The sequence below is a fragment of the Odontesthes bonariensis genome, chromosome 12 (assembly GCF_027942865.1).
Source record: "Odontesthes bonariensis isolate fOdoBon6 chromosome 12, fOdoBon6.hap1, whole genome shotgun sequence".
Lineage (NCBI taxonomy): Eukaryota > Metazoa > Chordata > Actinopteri > Atheriniformes > Atherinopsidae > Odontesthes > Odontesthes bonariensis.
In genome coordinates, this window is record NC_134517.1 from 6433797 (window position 1) to 6452158 (window position 18362).

Sequence of the window (18362 nt, forward strand, 5' to 3'; positions counted from 1 at the left end):
TAACCTTCAATGCGAAAGTTTCAGAAAAATCTGGGCTGCAAATCACATACTGCCTGTAAAAATTAACAATTTATTGTGTACCCTTTTTAAAACATTGTGAAAACAATGGACCTCAGATTTTTTTAAAGCATTTGTGTTTGTATTATAATCTACTTGTTGTTTAAAGTTAGATATTCATTCAAGACTGGGTGCGGGAATTTTAGGATTTTTTTCCCTGTGTTACGTCTTTCAGGAAGTGTAAGCTCACTCTGCGACAACGAAGGCTCAACGGTTCTGATGGTAAGGAGGATCTTTTCATCACCGGTCACGGTAAAAGAGAGAGGATCTCTATGCACGAAGTCAAATTCCTGGCAGTCCAAACGCAGGGAGCTAAGCTCCCTCTCAACAGCTACCGCTGACGTTCTCTACTGTGATCAAACGTCACTTTCCAAAGTTGCCACGAATGCACAGCTGCATGATGTGGAAGTTAGTGAGCTGCACACTGTGCTTCTTTGTGTCTTCACAGCTCAGTTTATGGTCTGTTTTGGCCAAAGCGGATGACGAGGTCAAAATTGAAGTAGTGTTTGAACCTGAGGAGTGCACCCAGAAGAGCAAGAAAGGAGATCTGATCAATGCTCATTATGATGGGTACCTCGCCAACGATGGTTCCCAGTTTTACTGCAGGTTGGTGGCTTGATGTAAAACAATGTCTGCATTATACAGGCCAAGTTTAAGTTTTTACCTTTATGATCAGGTGCTTTTGAAGGGCCTTTTGAAGTGACTATAATTCTTGATCACCACAGTTTCAACATCACATGGTGTGTGTGCTTTTTAAAATGGAAAAAGCTGTTTAATTTTCGACATAATTTTTGAAAATATTGCCAATGCCAGTCAGTACCTGTTCAGAATTAATCTAAAGCTCAAGATGTGACTGCTAGGATGCTTTTTGTCATGAATTATTTCTGTTTCAGTCGTACAGAAAAAGATGGCCACCCCCAGTGGTTGGTGCTCGGTGTTGGACAAGTCATCAAGGGTCTTGATATTGGTATGATGGATATGTGTCCTGGAGAGAAGCGAAAAGTTACGATTCCGTCATCCCTGGCGTTTGGAGAAAAGGGCAAAGGTAAATGAATGCAACAGTCATTTTTGTTTGCTTGTGGTCGGCATTTCTGTTTAGATCTGCTTGACATTAGAGCTGACCAAACCACTTGTAATAATGGCCCCGTCATGTGCCTGTACAGCATGTTATCTGGCAGCTATCACATTGAGATGTATTTGGCAAAATGACTGTCAACTACAGAAATGTAAAAAAAAGGAAAAAAAAAATCACACAGACACTTTTCACACCTGACATTCTGAATCAGAATCAGAATTTGTTTTATTGCCATTGTTAGTGAACAGTGTTCACTAACTAGGAATTTGCTGCGGCGTAAGGTGCAAACATGTAACATAGGATATAATAATAAAAAATAAAGAATAAAAATATATTAATATAAAATGTACAAGGTGTGTACAACAATACACAGTATCCAATATACAGAGCAACAACAGTGCAGCTTCATTAGTGCAATTTTAATGATGGTAAAGTGACTGGGGCAGGTTATGAGGTGATTATGAAGTGTTCATAAGTCCAAATGCAAGGGGGAAAAAAACTGTTTTTGTGACAGGAGGTTCTGGTCCGAATGGACCGAAGCCTCCTGTCCGAGGGGAGTGGTGCAAATAGTCCATGTGCAGGGTGAGAAGGGTCAGCTGTGATCCGACCTGCTCGCCCCATAGTCCTGGAGACGTGCAGGTCAGGGAGGCTGCAGCCGATCACCTTCTCAGCGGAGCGCACAGCTCGCTGCAGTCTGTGTCTGTCCCTGTCGGCACTGACCCTCTACTGAGCAAAATTCCGACTGAAGCCTGCTCGGAATCGTGCAAGGTTTGTGAAACTGTACTCCATGAAATGCGCAGAGCAAAGGAAAAGTCGGCGGTTGTATGTACTGGGGATGCTGTTAAAAATAAATAAAAGCCATTGATCGCGAACATTGCTTTCCAGGGGAAGAATATGTAACGATCGTAGTCCGCTTTCACAGCCTTGGAAGGCACACCTGTTTCTGTTTCTTGCCGAAGGGGCGTGTCTGAAACGGGGTGGCAGTGGATTTGGGTGTGGGGGGGGGCGATTGCTGAAAAAGTGACATCACTTTTTCACAAAAACGGATTGGCACTTTTTCTGGGGGATATTCAAAAAAGGGGAGTACTTGAAACAGAGGTTCTGACACTTGCTGGCACTTCGTGTGTACTCCCCACAGCGGGGAGACTCAGAACTAACACCAAAAACGTGAAAAAGATGATTTTGATTCTCTATCCCCTTTAATGTGGGTAAAGCTCCAACATTTTCCACATTTCAACATGATTCCGCATAATTCCACAATCACTCCCTAAAAACTATCTATTTTTAAAAAGAATTCATTCCCAGTTTGTAATTTCGACTTTCTGTAGTTGGAGTTATCAAGCCAGTGTTGTTTAATCTCCATGACATCACTGGAGTAATTATGCCAGACAACTGAAAGGCCCACTGAAGACATTACACATTTGTTTCTCTGACTGACCAACTGTGATAAGCAGACTAGTTGATGGCTGCATAGTTTGCCGTGAAAATGTATTTGCCTTTTGCATACCTTACACGTGTTGCTTTTAATGGGTTTTAAATTTCTTTCTTTTTTAATTTCTTTCTTTTAATTTTTTTATTCCTTTTTAATGGTTTTATTGCCTTCTTGTGATTTTATGTAGCTGTAAAGCACTTTGAATTGCCCTGTGTATGAATTGTGCTCTATAAATAAAATTGCCTTGCCTTGCCTTGCCTAATAAAGTGAACTTTGCTAATTGTTTTGTGTAAGAGCTGCCTTCATTCTGTCTTGTCTTCTTTTACAGCGCTTTAGCTGAAAGCATCCCTCGCAGTGTTTCCTACTCTTCTCTCTGTGGCATGTACTGTAAGCATGCAGAGCAGGTTAAAGGTCTCTATCTCATCTCTTCCTTGCATGCAATGAAGCACACAGAGATAACTAACGGTTTTCCCACAAATCTTATTGGGGTTCATAAATCCAACCATTTTATCCAGCTGCTGGTGTTACCTTGACAGGGGTTGTGAATTTCAGGTTCGCTCTTTGGCTGTGGAGTAAATGATTTTGTTGAGGTTGAATGCTTTTGTTGCTCCTGCCCTGACAAAGACTAAGAGCTGCTGAATAAGGATGCACTGTTGAACAGCTGTAATGTAGCCTTTTTTTTGTTTATTTTAGTGTTTTCATTATTTACCACAATTAATTTTCAACCTGTTGCATGTTGCTCCACTTCCATACTTTCGCCTCTTGTTGAATGAATGTGTTGTCTTTACATTTTGCATCCTTTTACACGTGAATGCAAATCACAACTATTTTATCTGGTGATACATTCCGCTTGGTGGTTAGCATCTTTTTATTCGGTTTGATATAAAACCTATAAACGTGGCTAAATTGCCAGTCAGATAACAGTAAAAGTTTCTATTTTGTGATGGGTTGGAACATTAGAATTCCAGCCTGTCAAGGTATGTGCGATTACAATTTCTTTTTGTTCCTCCTACTCGTTAAGGTCCAGTACCACCAAATGCTACAGTGGTCTTTGAGGTGGAGGTGTTTACTGTGTCCAGGGGGCCTCGCACCATGCAGGCCTTTGGACAGATAGACGTTGACAAAGACAGAAGTCTCACGAAGGCCGAGGTAATTAGATTTTATAAGGTGATAACCATCACAGAAGGGTTAGATAGTAAAGACTCATTTAATGCCTGCCTCCAACAACATTAAAAGTGATGTTTTGTGAGCCAGGTACAACAGGGGCTTGTTCTGTAAGAGCGGTGCATGTACAATATACTTACGTGTGTATGTTATTTATTCTGAGTTGTGAATAATAAGATGTTCATTTATTTTCAGGTTAAAGAATACTTGAAACTGGAGTATGAAAAAGGTGGAAAGCCACGCGACGACCCGTTCTATGAGAAGATTATTAGCGATATTTTCCGCAAGAATGACCACGACAAAGATGGGCTGATCAGTGCAAAGGAGTATAATATCTTTGAACATGATGAGCTTTAATGTCACAGGTAGCTTATGTAGTTAAACTATTACATAAACCGTACTTTGATTAGATAAACAGAAAACAAGAAGAGAGAATGAAACTAAAAGGAATATCCACCCAGAGGCTCTTACACTGTCAGCTATTTCTTTTAAGAAGTCAAACCACTTTCTGTTCACATGCTTCACCACTTCTTCTTCAGTTAGTGTTTTTTTCTGTTTTCCAGACTGTCCTTTGAAAGTCTCCATTTGTATTTTGGCCTGTGAAAGCTACCATGGAAGTCCAAAACCGTAATCTCCCTCTACTGTGGTCATTTTCACTCTTCATTTCTTGGCATCAGCTCGGTAGCTCTATAAAGAGAATTATTGTGTGTATATCTGGGAGTGAACATTTGAAGAGTTTTATTTTTTATATTTTGCAGCACAAAGACAAAACCACAAGACTCCACAATGTGTTGGCATCTGTGGCTGTGAAACTGTCACATGACTGTCATGTGAGAAGTTGGTTTAACTAAGCACAAGAACAAACGACTCCATCTTTCCCCCTGAATTTTCTTTCATGCAATCTTCCATGTCCTCTCACACATTTTTTTAAAACCAGTCTAAAGGAACATAAAACTGTCATCTGTATCCACAGTTGTATTATATGAGATTGCTGCTGCTTGTGCTTTTTTGTTTGTTTGTGTGTTTGTTCTCTGCTTGTCTGCCTACAGGTGCTCCTGATGCCTCTAAGGCTGGAATTCCCCACAAAAGCCGTGAATTGTCTTCAGTTTTATTTTTACAGGTGTAGCAGCTGGTTGTCTGATTTTTCATTGTTTTTTATGTTTGTCTCTTCATGTTTCTGTTCCTTTTTTTTCCTTCTTCGCTCTCCCTCTCTCTCTGACCCCGGTCCGGTTCGGCACTATCACACTATCACATCATGTTAAGTATTGTAACAAAAATAAATAAATAAAAATGAGGAGTTGATGGGCATCAAGGGGAGCTTTACATTCATAAAGCGTCCCTTAGCATAGCAAATGTGTTTGGCATAAACGGTATTCAGATTACAATTCTGCTGCCATAATGCTGGACAGGACATGGGTTTAAAAAAAATAAAGGAACATAAAACATTTAAAGTGAGATGTTTTGATAGAACTGATATTAAAATGGATATGCACACACCTGCACTTATGTAACTGCAACCTCGGATCAATGGGTATTCGACCAAATTAGAAACAAGCCAGGAAGCTTCTGAGTATTCCCTAAACCTTTGGCTGAAGTGGCTGTAACAGGTGTGTGCGCAGTGACCTGCAGACAAATTTTCCAGCATTCTGCAGAGGAATGTGGTTTTCTGACCTGAAACTTAGTCACCTCTCATGTAATTTTGTTCTGTAATAAATGCATTTTTTTGATCATCAGGCTGATACTGTGTTTTCTTATAGAGGTACAGATACACTAACTCATCAGAAGGCACCCTTTCTCAATTCTTAAGATTTGATGTGACACGACACCACAATGTCTTCTGGTCCTTACCAGATTTAGAAATTGGGAGAATACAGCCTCAGATGAACATGTTACAGCATATCATTAATTTACAAAAGGGAAAAAAAAATACAGCCATAGCCTAACTTTGTGTAAAAAACAGCTTGTAAAACCTTTAGTGGAAATAACTTGAGGGAATTGTTTTTTTTCTACAATGTTACACATTGTTATAGAGTTTTGGCTTTAGTTCATTTAGGTTTGTGGGCATTTGTTTATGCACAGCTCTCTTAAGGTCATCCTGATTCTGGGGTGAACTTGCTGGAATGTCCAGTCTTTGGAGGTTTGGCAACTATCATGAATATTTCAATTTGTGAACAATTTTTCTCCCTGTAGAATGATGGACTCCAAATTGTTTGGAAATAGCCAAATAGGATCAATATGTCAATAAGGATCAATAAGTCTTTCCTTATCTGCATTGAGTTAACACAAAACCTAATGCTTCGGACCAGCAAACTTTCAACACTTCCGCTTTAATAGAGGTGCTCACACTTCATGATCTTTTTTTATGATACACTGGATTATAACAAATTAGAACTTAAAGAGGGTGGACTTCATTTTTCACAAATGTAAATGGTATCTACTTCACAGGGTTTACGGGATATCTGCGTTCTTTTGGAATCAGCAATAAAATCGAAGGAGAGCATTCACACTGTAGCTTTGTTTTGAAGTGATCCACTCATTTAACCTCACAAATCTGAATGTTTGACTAGTCCATGATATTTATCCTTCCCATTGAAGAAGATGATGAAATTTTGTACCCGCACCATTAAAACTAAAACCAATTTTTTTGTTGTCTTTTTAAATAAGTGATAAATACTGACCATTTATTGTTGAACCCATTCTATGTAGTGACAAAAATGATTAACTACAAAATCAGTTCAAAAAGAAGTATGAAAATACATTCATTGATAAACAGCAGTAAAATTTGCTTTTATCCCAGGCTCTTGTATATACACAGTATACACTTGGATCAGTGAAATTCTAGCTGTCAGTTAGGGATCTTCATCCTGACTGATGGCAGCCTGATTGCTGCAGCTCTGACCTCTGCTGAGATGTCAAGACCCAGTGGTGCCCTGAAATGCAACATTTATGTAAGCCAGTGTTAATTTAATCTGCAGTACAGACAAAAAGACCAGCAAAACATCTCAAATTACTCAAGTGAGATTTTTAGGGAAATCTTTTACTCAGTATGGACTCACTTTGGCTTGTAGTAGACATTTACATTTGGAGGCAGTATCCCTTTTCCCTCTCGCAGACGCTCCACACCATTCCTGGTTGAGGAAAAAGTAATGCCATCTCACAGATGAGCCATGCTTAATTGAGGAAACTAAATCAAATTCACTGTTAAAGCCATTCTACTGATGATATCAACCAGACTTTATACGCACCATGCAATCATTACTCCGTTGTCAGTGCAGAATTTGGCTGGAGGACAGAGTAAATGTAGTCCTGTTGTCTCAGTGATGATTGTCAAAGCCTTACGGATATACTGGTTGCTTGCAACTCCTCCGGATAACACCTAGAAAAGAGCTAGTGGTAAAATCCACATGTACAAAATAATCAATCTTGAAGGGTTACTATACTACACTGCTCTTACGATCAACAAATTTCAAGTAATAGCTAAACGCAACAATGTGTTAGTCTATCTTTCGAGATTTTCTAACATTGCCAATAAAAGGTTCAGTGGGAACCTAAAAACCCTATAATTTTTTTGCAGATTAAAGTAGAAAAAATTAGACTGCAATTTTTTCAAGAGATTACAACATTTTCAACTGTGCATTAATACATCTGGTGTATCACTGATTATTCACAGTTTTACACATGAAGACATCCGGAGTAAATTTTGGGCTCTTGTTAACGTCGTGCTCTCAAAGATCTTTGCGAGGATTGAAGCAAACTCACACTGATGCTTCAAAGTTTATTTTGAATTTTCTGTATTAGTGAATAAATATAACTGTTGACTTTGCTAACAAGTGCATCTAGCAACAATTGAGGAAAATGATCCAAAATTGTATATCTGTTAGGGGCAAAGTTATAGGAACTTCAAGCAGGTTTCATGAACTAAATTAGAATTAGGAGTTAAGTATAAGTGTAAAACTAAGTTTAAATGTCATCCATGTTGTCTACTGAGTGACTTCACCTGTGTGTGTCACCCGCCAGCGCTGCATGCGATACCATTAGCTCAGTAGTTGTCATGCTGCAAACACTTCAATGCATTATGGTGATCTCTGGAGATTTGGAGAACCATGCCTCCCTCTCTGCTACACTTTAACTTCCAACACTATTGCAACTGATACATTTTTTCTCAATAATTTACTATCCAATTTACAATGCAATATAATTTCCTTCCTTCCTCTCTAGGGGATAAAAAAAAGTATCATTCAAGTCAATTTACTTTTCTGTCAAAGAAAGATTAAAAAGTAATACAGTTAATGTTTTAGACAGTCCTGACCTTAATTGTGTAGAAATGCTGGAAAAAGGAGCTGAATATTTGACTTGTAAGTATTAGTTCAGAAAACCTGCCAATAAGGTCAAATTTCTTCAAGCAGATGTGGAAATGCTTGAAGAAAATACTCACATACTTTTCCAACTCATAGGTATGTAATATTGTATCATTTTCCTACCTCTATAAATGAAGCAAAATGTTTCAAATGAAGTTCTTTTTATGTACCTTCATGACTTGTGTGTGAACCCAATGGCATATTTGAACATAAACGTAGAAAAGAGATTCCCAAAATCAAAGCACTACCATATTTTATGAAGGACATACATGAGGATTAACATGTAGTTAATCATAAAGTAACATACTCACCAAAGTGGGACTATTTGATGATAGTAGGTTGTTTGCTTTACAAAACAAGATGGCACGATGAGTGCGCTTTGCAAGATGACAGGCAACGGTGTGCTGTGCTCCAGCTGCAATGTCATTCACACATGCCAGAAGAGTACCCTTTTCTACACCTGAAACAGAAGGCTTACTGTTAGCCGTGGGTCACTGTGCATCACTCTAATTACAGCTGGCACTGAAGGAAACTGTATTTTTTCATACCTTCCTCAGCCTCTTTTTTCATTATTGTCATTTTGATTTGATTCCGCAGCCCAGCAAAAGAAAAGCAACAGTCAAAGGTATGGCCCATAGGTGTCTTAAAAGGGAACTTCATCCTGTCACCATCCTTTGCCAGGAGCTCTATAGCTTGTCCTCCACTTAGTGTGGAGCACTGTGGGTGTTTTATAAGGGACAGACGTCTGGCCACCTGTGAGTCCACAGAATAGAAAACTTAATTTGTTTATGGTTACAACAAAACTTTTTTTTTTTTTTTAAATCTTACTTTATCTAATGTATCCCCAGGAGCCTCATCCAACGTGTGTCCCAAAAGCAGAAAGTCATCAATGCCCCGAGCCACAGCAAGAAGCGAGTGACCACCTGAAACGAGCAGAACCAGAAAGGGGAAGGAAAGAGGCTGGAGCATCCTGATGGTCAAGGCATGGGCCTCCATGTGGTGGATGGGGATGAAAGGCTTGCTGTGCTTCCTCACAAACCTCTGACTGAACTCAAGACCAATGCTTAAGCTCAGGGCCAGTCCGGGCTTTACTGTGGTGGCAACAGCCGAGAGCTGGCTTGGGGTCACGCTGCTCCTCTCCAAAGCCTCCTGGACTACGCGTTCAATGTTTTCTCTGTGGAGCTGCTGTGCTACCGTGGGGATGATGCCTCCAGTCCTGTAGCATTTCAAGAGGGAAGCAAACACGTCAAGCAAAGTCTAAACTAGTTGCATGGGCTTGTATTCAGCTCTAAAACCCACCTCAGATGTACCTCTTTCTGCGAATGCAAAGACTCCCCCAGTATTGCACCCGTTTCGTCCAACACAGCAGCTCCAGTATCATCACAGCTTGTCTCAATGCCTAAAACAAGTTTAGAGCAACATGCCTTTCCAGAGAGAGGAGTTGAGCCAAACGTATGTTTACACTGTAGAAACCGCTGTAATATCTTTACTTTAGTGTAGAACATGTTAATAACCTTGTGCTCCACCTTTTACTTGACAAGCTGTATTATATAAGGGTGACCTCATCTCAGTTCCCATTGAAAAAAATAAAGTCTACAAAAGATACTCAAATATAAGAATTAAAGTAGATATAAAAGAGGCGTCCGCAAGACGGAAAACATACTAACCACCTTATGTTAGCAAGGACTACGCACGTTTACATGATTTTCCTTCTTTCTCCAACTTCCTCTGACTGTGTCACATTTAAATAATTCCGTCTACGGTCAATTTTGTTCACTTTAACCGCAGATAGATTGCTTAAATACTAAATAAATAGTTGGACTAACAAATTTGTGCGATTCATGTCTAATGTATATCTTTATTTGATAAATAGTTGGAGAAGTCGTTTAAAAAATACTGCATGGGTTGATAAAAAAAAATTCAGTCCATTTTGTACGGACAGTGTAGTTTGTAACACAAACATGTTCGCGAGGAAACGAGCAGCTGGGTGTTTTGATTAAACGACGTTTTCATTGAACAAGTGGATGTCGAAAGAGGTAAATCAGACTTCTTTGTTTACTGTCAGTTAGTGTATATATGTATTTTCAGATTTTGTAGGCATTGGTGCTGAATCGGTGTTTCTAGCACTTAAAAAAAAATTAAATTAGCATTTTCCGTGAGGTAAGCTGTGTTGCCTTCATGAGTAAAGAAATATACTTCTAAATACGCCATGACGTTCACCTGAATGTTTAACACAGATTGGTATTTTGATTTACATTTAAAAGGAACAAAACAGTGTTAATTTTGTAGGTATCTACGGACTTGCCACATATGATCATACCGTCCTTATGAGGCCTTGTCTGTAGTGTATTGAATTTGTTTGTGTAGAAGGTTTGATGAAAGCTAAAAAAAAAAAAAACAGGGAACAATGTGGAAAAAGGCATGACTGTTGCGTTTGACTTAGGGTATTATATCAGCTGGTTATTCAGTTATGTACACATTTTAATGCATTTTTTTCACATTTTAGTATGATTTTAAGTAAGCATTGATAAACGTGGCTGTGGTACACTTTACTCCCTTCACTTAGCCACCACAATGGAAGTTAGCCAGCATAAGTGCATAATTGGTGTTAATATTTCCCCACCCACTAATTCACATGGGTTTTAATAAGGATTTTATGTTAACTTTCCTAAAGGAGGCATGGAGCACTCGACTTGTATTTTGGAGGAATTGAAGCAGTTTGTCATAATTGATGCCCCTCAAACAGTGTATTACATCCCAGATTTCATATCAGAAGATGAGGAGTCCTACCTTCTACAACAGGTTTATAAGTCTCCAAAAACTAAATGGACCCAGCTTTCGGGCAGAAGGCTACAGAACTGGGGAGGATTACCACATCCCAAAGGCATGCTGGCAGAAAAGATCCCCGGCTGGCTTCAGACATATTGTGAGAAAATATCCTGTCTCGGTGCATTCAGTGGGAAAATGGCCAATCATGTGTTGGTGAATGAGTATAAACAAGGAGAGGGGATAATGCCTCACGAGGATGGCCCGCTGTACCATCCTACTGTCACTACTATCAGCTTGGGCTCTCATACCCTGCTCGATTTCTACAGCCCTGTTAGCAGCTCAGAGGGAGAAGCGCCGCAGACGGAGGAGAATCGATACCTGTTCTCCTTGCTGGTGAAGCCACGTAGTCTTCTGATTCTGCAGGATGAAATGTACAAGCGTCTCCTTCATGGCATTCAGGGGTGCACTCAGGACACGCTAACAGATAAAGTGGTGAACCTGTCTGCTAATGGAGCCCTGCCAGGGGAGACACTGACCCGAGGCACCAGAGTATCGCTCACGATAAGATATGTGCCCAATGTTATGAAAACAAAGCTCTTGCTGGGAAGAAAATGAGGACCGACGGGATCCGACAGATTTCTATGGATCAACACTGGCAATTGACACTAAAACTTATGAATAGTAGTGATCAACTGACTGGTTTATGAATTTGTATTTCAGATGTTTTCATTGAATCACCTCCTGCTTTGAGTATCTGTCTTGCCTGATGCCACTGTACATTTGGAACAAGTGGCTTTTCTGGTTATCAAATGCCATGTATTTTGTTTATGATACAAGATTCTTAAGTAGAGCCAAGTCAATATATAAGTAACTTTGGAAAGGTAATGAATGATAAACCTCATCGATTAATATGATTTAATTATTTACAGTATGTAATCAGTCAGTACGGTATACCAGTATCTGTTTTTTTTTTTTTATGCATACAAATGTTTTCAGAATCATCCACAAATCATCTAGAATAGGTAGGATATTGGTTTATTGGATTGTTGTGCTGATCTAACAAATATCTGTGATAAATAAAAAAACAAGGTCCAGGGAAAACTAACTGAACTCAGTGATGTATTTTAAATGTCTTACTTTTTTTTTTTTTTACTTTTCAGATGTTATGCCATATGAATGTTAGTCAAAATTCAAACGGTGCCAGTTAATTGATTATTTTTCCTACAAGAAGTTTACCTTAAGGTCGTATAAAGTTCACCAAAATACAGTGTTACCTTTTAAAGTTTAACTGTTTAGAAATGGAGAAGACTGGGAAATACTTAGTCTCTTGGCTAAAGGTTATGTTGATCTATGCCCAAAACAACTGTAAGGTTTTCTCATCATGTGCTCTGTCCTGCAAATGTGATGACAGGAGGAAAAACAATGGAGCCACAGATGAAACGCTGGAAAGGGTCGGTGTGCAACGCTGACTCCTGGGTTGCTTATCCTGTACTGTCAGATGAGCAGTCGCAAGATGTTGAGCTTGTAGAGGCCTTTGCTGCACCCATCATCGACAGGAAGGCAACATCTCGACTTGTAAGGGAGCTGAATAGCCTCTACCCGTTGGATGGCCTTCAGCACATCAAGAGGGTCCGGGCTTGCAAGGGGAAGGGCAGCCTTCACCCTTTGGAAGTCCTCGTGTGCCTCGTCAGTGATGCATCGGACATGAAGGTGGTCAGCATCGACTCTCTGCTGCCCTCAGATGGAGATAAATGGGAAGGATTAGGTGAGCCTTTCGTGGTCAACATTCCTGCACGTCCTCCCTTGACCCGACCACAGTTTGAAATTGCAAGCCAGTGTTGGCCCACATCCTTTCATGAGGACAAACGGGTGACAGTTGCTCTGAGAGGAAAGCTCTTCACCCCTCATCAAAAAGCCATGATGCACATGTACATGATGTCTGCTTTGACTGCGGCCAAAGCTGCAAAGGAGTCGGGGATGAAGGCGGTTGGGGCTGTAGTTGTTGACCCTGAGAATGAGAAGATCATAGCAGTTGGCCATGACTGTAGAGGGGACCACCCCCTACATCACGCAGTCATGGTGTGCATTGACCTCGTGGCTCAGAGCCAGGGCGGCGGATTTGATCGTTTTGACAGTTACGCTGCTTGTTGTTGCACTTCGCCTAACTCAAATACATTCCAAAATGTGTCCGATTCAGGGATTGGCACTCAGCCTTACATATGCACTGGATATGATCTATATGTAACGAGAGAACCTTGTGTCATGTGTGCCATGGCGCTGGTGCATTCCCGGATTGGTCGGGTTTTCTATGGGACCACCTCTGCTGATGGAGCATTAGGGACAAAGGTCAAAATACACTCACAGAAAGATCTGAACCATCGCTTTGAGGTATACAGAGGGGTCTTGGATAAGCAGTGTGAGGATCTTAACAGTATGGATGACCAGATAAAAAAAACAAAGTTAAGGAAGTAGAGAACAAATGCATGTTTCATTATTTCAGTCAAATTTGAGCTACCCAAAACCAAATAAAGGATTGAGGAAACCCTGGCATCACAAGAAGACACAGAAGTATAAAAGCTTAGTTTTCATAAGGACTTATTTTGAATAAAGTTTTTAATACTGTGTGTTTGTGTATTTATGTGGAATGTGACCATTAGTTAACTGGCATGGTGTATTCAGTTTAAATCCAGTCCATGCTGAACATTACAAATAAGTCTGCTGTGGGTTTTGTAAAACTTGTAATAATTTGTTACTTTTCCTGATAAGCCTTGATATGAAAATGCTACATCAGGTTAAAGGTGGGAGTGTTCTTTTATTGAAGACATAAATTTAACAAATCAAATCTTTTGAGGCAATTTTTGGTCCTCTGATAATTCAGAGAATCCTCAAATTACTTAGATTTTATGAAAGATCCAGAAAAGTCCCATCACAGTCCAAAAAAAACTAGAGAATGGCTGGTAACATTTAATAATCAGCAATGAGATGGAGCAGCTGGAGGGCATAAACATTTTAATAGGATTAAGAACAAAAAATATCACTATTAGCTGTGGCTGGCCAAAGCAGGACTAGCTGCTTTGATTATAGCAGAAAGTCGTCTAAAGAGAGCAGCTACATGAGTTAGTTTACCACAAAAACAGTGTTGGCCTTCATCAGTAAACGCTTAACCTCACAACAATTTCTTATTTCTACACACATCCACAAAAAACTGTACAATGAAACAAGCCTGCTCTGTTTGAGTTACAAATGAGCAATAGTTCACATATCGAGGAAATCATGCACATAAAGAGTATGATTCTATTCTTCGCTCAGCTTAATGCTTTGACACCCATATTAAAAGGAGTACCAATAAACAATGAGCCACAGGCTCCTACCTTTATAAAGTAAACATCATCGAAAAATACACTGGAACATCCTCGTGACTACAATACTTAGAAGTTGTGTCACCATGTCAGCAGAGGGCAAAGAAAGAAAAAAAACAAATTCAACAAAAAGCCTCACTAATACCTGGGCCCGCCCAGGTCTATGCAGGCCAAAAATACATAATTAAATATTCACATAAGTTAGTTAATGCATATGGCATCCTGTCATCTACAAACTTAGATTTTTTTTTTCTTAACCCGATATATAGAAACAACAGTTGCTCTCACACAGACTTGTATGACTTGGTACACAAATCAGTGGTACACACACTACACAGGAATTAGCTTCTACTGCTGAGAGGCACAGCGTTTACAATAACTTAATACTTGTTGATGCCAAAAATTCTCACTCCATGCAGCTGTGGCAGTTTGGGGATGAGGACGCTCAACAGTGAGGCAGTGTTGATAACAAAGTGTGTTGTGTCGTATTTTGTGTAGAAACTTGCAAGGAAGTATCTGCAAAGAAACAACACAAAAAAAAAAACAAACAGGTCAACTGAAAAATATTCAAAGCAATTACTCCAAACTAAGAAACTAACAAAACACAAAGTGTACTTTACATGATTCACTATTGAAACGTAAACTGCATTATTTCAGTTTTCATGACTGTGCCATAACATTTTATCCTGTAAGATATGTATCAAGGTATTGACCAAATCCTCATACATACAGAATAATTGGGGAAATGGTGAAGAACTTTCTAGATGAGGTGAACTGCACGCCATAATCGAGCTGTTCCCAGTGAGTAAGAAGCCTGGCTTTTCCTTGGTCGGGGGTCTCAAATGGTGTACCTTTCACTGCATGCATAAAGACATACATTCCCTGTAAATTGGAAAAAAAAACACAGTCAAAAGCATGGTCATTTCAGATTGTGTACAAAAGAAACCTATATTGACAGACTCATTAAATTGACAAATATCATCGTTTTCTCCATTATAAGATCTTAAAGCAATACTATGTAACATTTCTACCTTAAAATAACAGCTTGAAAAAATTTGTGTGGCTAGAATGAGTTTTAATATTACGATTGGCCTGTCTCCTATGCCCTTCGGGGGTCTGAGTTGGAAAAACTGCGCTATGTAACTTTGCTGGAGCGGCCCGGTGGCGGCCCGGGAGCTGAGCGGAAGTACTTTGACTTGCTTTCTGGCACACCTACCGCAAAAACAAATAGACCCCTCTCACGCTCCCAGGTACATTTGATTACTCTTACCTTCTTGGTCGACATGGCTTGCACCTTCTAACTCCTCACCGGTTCGTCAACAAACGTGAAAAGTGAAAGTGAAAGGGTGTTGTATTTACGACAGTGTAACCGTACATTACCTCCAAGCCTGTAGGGGGAGCTCCAGAGTGGGCTTTTTGAGAAGTTGCATTGTATCGCTTTAAAGTGGATATCAAAGCTGTTTGATTTTCAAGTTATTACCAATTGGAACATTTAGCTTTGACTAGCTAGCTAGACTAGCTTTGACTGGTATGGGTATGCTAAAGGCATGTAAATTATCCAGGTGTTGCACCAAAGTCTTTGTTTACTTAGCTCTTCACCTAAAATTTAAAGATCAAAAACCACCGACTCTGAGTTGATACATGACCTAAAAGAAGAAAATTGCTCCAATATGAGTGCTGCAGAGGTCCCTTGATAAATACACATTCAAGAGCTAATTAAGAAAACTTGCACTGAAAGATGCATTACTATACTTATTACAAGTCAAACTGGCCATGTTGTAAATGACAAATGTTTAATCACACGCATCTGTCAAACCATGCAACTGTAAATGGAAATCCTGCATGACCGAGGACGAATGATATAACTAAAACAATGTCATAGAGCCAAGGCATAATCAGCACACTGCTGTTGCATTGTGCTAGAAAACAATAGGCTATAGTTGACCATGGCTATTTCTGTTAATAGCCTTCCGTATTGGCTGTGATACACAATCCAAGTAAACCGCTTCGCACTAGTCAATGATGTCATGCACATTCAACTTCTTTTTTTTTTTTTTAAGTCAGCCATACAGCAAAGAAAGGTTAGTGTTCACAGACTTCACATATTGTTGAGAAATGTTATAAGTTCACACATTAGACTGTCAGACAAGGACAGCCTGCACAAATTAGAGCATATCTACAGGCCCACGCATGCACCGTGTAGGCAGAGGATAACAGCCACCATGCTGTTTGGCTAAACATGCAGGCAGACTTCAGTTATCGTGCGACACTAGCAGCCAACTGTGGGATTCAAAATGTTATCTAAAACAGCCCTGCATCTGAATAGCTTTTGTTTATTGGTTTGTCTTGTAGAACAGCACAGACAGTGCGAGAATCACACTTACAAAGTTGTGTATGATGTTCGTTAGAGTCCACACCACAGGCACACTGAAGAATGGTATGCTCAAGAGCACGATGTGAAGAATACAAACTCCGAGTGCATAGGTCAGCCAGATCCCTCGACTGTTCATCACTCGAGTGTTTGGGTTCACCTCACTGTGTGCCACACCCACATTCATTCTGCTCTGTGAACATAAAACAATATTCTGAAGAAAACGTTTAATTTTTGTGTAATATTTACACTCCCCCACATCCCAAACCTAATCTTTATATGTTATCAGTAATGTCTGTCTATTCTAATGCACTGAATCTCGAGTTTAAAAACATAATTTTTGGCCACCACATTACCTATAGAGTTATAAAGTAAAAAGACACTTCAGAGCAGTTACAATGCCAAATAGACTAATTGTAAAATGCTATACCTAAAATGTCTGCAATTATACCATTTATATGAACTGCAAAAGTGTAATAAATACACATTTCACATGTGGTATAGCTTTAATGTAATCATTTTATTTCACTATAAAAATGCAGCTGAAGCACTTTTTTTTCTCTTCTCAGTCCAAATGTGATAAGAGAAAACACCTTGTCCAATTTCACTGAACTTTGACCTCTGGCACATTTTCAACTGCCAGAAAGGATTAAAGACAAAGACCAAGACCTTAAATTGCAGTCATTTATAGCAATTGTGGCTTAAATAACAATAATGAATAGTGCATGCCGACTTTTAAGCTGTAATTTTGTCTATGTTACCATATAAATCACATTATTTGGCAATGCATGAAATACTAAAATTCACAATATGAGTGAGGAGAAGACATCATTTCAGTCACATTTAACGTTTTATCCATGTTTCAGTCAAACGGAACCTGTCCTTGGGACAGAGGAGTGCCTAGTTATTCACTTTGCCACCGTTACATGTAAAATACTGCAGTTCAGTTGACACATGAACACACGAAGTTCAATTGTTAAGAAACCGATACAAATTATATCTAACAAGCTCGTGTACGCCATGGAAACAACTAGAAAAAAAATATGTAACACTTTAACAAACCACTCGCGTTTAAACGCTCAAGACACAGTCACTGGCTCCATCTATGTGCTGATTTATTTCGTGGCTATAGCAAACTGCACCACTGTTACACAAATAAAATAAAAAAAACCCAACATGAAATAAGTCTTATGGACATAAAGCCAACTCTCATAATATATCCTTAAACGCACCGCCCCCCCTCTTTAATAACTCTACTATTTAATAACTCTACTATTTACCGTGCCTTGGTAAATTTATCTTGTTTCCAGTACATAGCCTGATCCAATCCACCACAACTCAAAAACAAGTTGGTTAGCGTCGTTACGTAAATAATTCACGTTAAGTAAATGTATTACTTTACAGTATAAAATCAAACGGACATAAAACTATACATGGAACTTACAGGTTGTAGCGAGCAGTGGAGGTAAATACACAAACAAACTACTATGGAGAGAATTGGTTTATCCTCCTGTTCTCAGCATCAAGGTGCAGACAGCTGTGCTCGGTGCAGACTGACTCTAGCGGAAGTACTAGACGTGGATTCATGTTTTACCAAAGGGTATTATTACTTCAGTTTGACTTCTCAGGCTCTATAAAGCACCTAATAACTTATATAAAGCAGGTGGAAATTCTTAGGTTTGCACTTTATGCATTTAAAGTTGGAACTAAATAGAGTCTGACTGGGTTTGGATTTACAGTAACAACTGTGCTGAACATCAGGTTTCAATAAGTCCCG

The 18362-nt window shown here is 39.4% G+C and overlaps 5 protein-coding genes across 7 annotated transcripts; 3 read left to right on the forward strand and 2 right to left on the reverse strand.

Annotated features, from left to right (window-relative positions):
• Positions 1-400: 400 nt before the first annotated feature.
• fkbp7 (FKBP prolyl isomerase 7) lies at positions 401-5462 on the forward strand. Its single transcript, XM_075478991.1, has 4 exons — positions 401-663; positions 951-1102; positions 3586-3713; positions 3924-5462. The coding sequence occupies exons 1-4, from the start codon at positions 443-445 to the stop codon at positions 4083-4085; spliced, it is 663 nt and encodes a 220-aa protein (XP_075335106.1). The 5' UTR covers positions 401-442; the 3' UTR covers positions 4086-5462.
• osgepl1 (O-sialoglycoprotein endopeptidase-like 1) lies at positions 4061-9819 on the reverse strand. 2 transcript variants are annotated; one of them, XM_075478987.1, is made up of 7 exons: positions 9386-9819; positions 8915-9302; positions 8635-8839; positions 8398-8546; positions 6974-7104; positions 6785-6856; positions 4061-6658 (listed from the first exon to the last, which is right to left on the reverse strand). In XM_075478987.1, the coding sequence occupies exons 1-7, from the start codon at positions 9589-9591 to the stop codon at positions 6574-6576; spliced, it is 1236 nt and encodes a 411-aa protein (XP_075335102.1). In that variant the 5' UTR covers positions 9592-9819; the 3' UTR covers positions 4061-6573. The 2 variants fall into 2 exon arrangements, with proteins under 2 accessions (XP_075335102.1, XP_075335103.1); XM_075478988.1 differs by having other exon boundaries at positions 9397-9567.
• Positions 9820-10032: 213 nt separating this feature from the next.
• Positions 10033-11847, forward strand: alkbh6 (alkB homolog 6). Its single transcript, XM_075478973.1, has 2 exons — positions 10033-10122; positions 10761-11847. The coding sequence occupies exon 2, from the start codon at positions 10766-10768 to the stop codon at positions 11468-11470; it is 705 nt and encodes a 234-aa protein (XP_075335088.1). The 5' UTR covers positions 10033-10122; positions 10761-10765; the 3' UTR covers positions 11471-11847.
• Positions 10041-13477, forward strand: adat3 (adenosine deaminase tRNA specific 3). 2 transcript variants are annotated; one of them, XM_075478972.1, is made up of 2 exons: positions 10041-10122; positions 12267-13477. In XM_075478972.1, the coding sequence occupies exon 2, from the start codon at positions 12278-12280 to the stop codon at positions 13325-13327; it is 1050 nt and encodes a 349-aa protein (XP_075335087.1). In that variant the 5' UTR covers positions 10041-10122; positions 12267-12277; the 3' UTR covers positions 13328-13477. The 2 variants fall into 2 exon arrangements, with proteins under 2 accessions (XP_075335087.1, XP_075335086.1); XM_075478971.1 differs by lacking the exon at positions 10041-10122 and adding an exon at positions 11801-11877.
• Positions 13478-13847: 370 nt separating this feature from the next.
• On the reverse strand, positions 13848-18127 carry ormdl1 (ORMDL sphingolipid biosynthesis regulator 1). The gene is made up of 4 exons (XM_075478974.1): positions 18030-18127; positions 16599-16778; positions 14945-15096; positions 13848-14730 (listed from the first exon to the last, which is right to left on the reverse strand). Exons 2-4 carry the CDS (start codon positions 16770-16772, stop codon positions 14595-14597), a joined length of 462 nt encoding a protein of 153 aa, XP_075335089.1. The 5' UTR covers positions 16773-16778; positions 18030-18127; the 3' UTR covers positions 13848-14594.
• Positions 18128-18362: the final 235 nt, after the last annotated feature.

Bases quoted from the DNA above. Each gene is read 5' to 3' on its own strand.
- osgepl1 (XM_075478987.1), bottom strand. From the start codon at position 9,591: ATGTTCTACACTAAAGTAAAGATATTACAGCGGTTTCTACAGTGTAAA. The intron at 9,303-9,385 runs GTGGGTTTTAGA...GAAATGCTACAG, and splicing joins CAGAAAGAGGTACATCTGAG to GACTGGAGGCATCATCCCCA. The intron at 6,857-6,973 runs GTGCGTATAAAG...TTCCTCAACCAG, and splicing joins AACGGAGTAATGATTGCATG to GAATGGTGTGGAGCGTCTGC.
- ormdl1 (XM_075478974.1), bottom strand. From the start codon at position 16,772: ATGAATGTGGGTGTGGCACACAGTGAGGTGAACCCAAACACTCGAGTG. The intron at 15,097-16,598 runs GTAAGTGTGATT...TCCAATTTACAG, and splicing joins CGAACATCATACACAACTTT to GGAATGTATGTCTTTATGCA. The intron at 14,731-14,944 runs GTATGTATGAGG...GTTTCTTTGCAG, and splicing joins ACCATTTCCCCAATTATTCT to ATACTTCCTTGCAAGTTTCT.
- fkbp7 (XM_075478991.1), top strand. From the start codon at position 443: ATGCACAGCTGCATGATGTGGAAGTTAGTGAGCTGCACACTGTGCTTC. The intron at 664-950 runs GTTGGTGGCTTG...TTTCTGTTTCAG, and splicing joins GGTTCCCAGTTTTACTGCAG to TCGTACAGAAAAAGATGGCC. The intron at 3,714-3,923 runs GTAATTAGATTT...ATTTATTTTCAG, and splicing joins GAAGTCTCACGAAGGCCGAG to GTTAAAGAATACTTGAAACT.
- alkbh6 (XM_075478973.1), top strand. From the start codon at position 10,766: ATGGAGCACTCGACTTGTATTTTGGAGGAATTGAAGCAGTTTGTCATA.
- adat3 (XM_075478971.1), top strand. From the start codon at position 11,832: ATGCATACAAATGTTTTCAGAATCATCCACAAATCATCTAGAATAG. The intron at 11,878-12,266 runs GTAGGATATTGG...ATGTGATGACAG, and splicing joins CCACAAATCATCTAGAATAG to GAGGAAAAACAATGGAGCCA.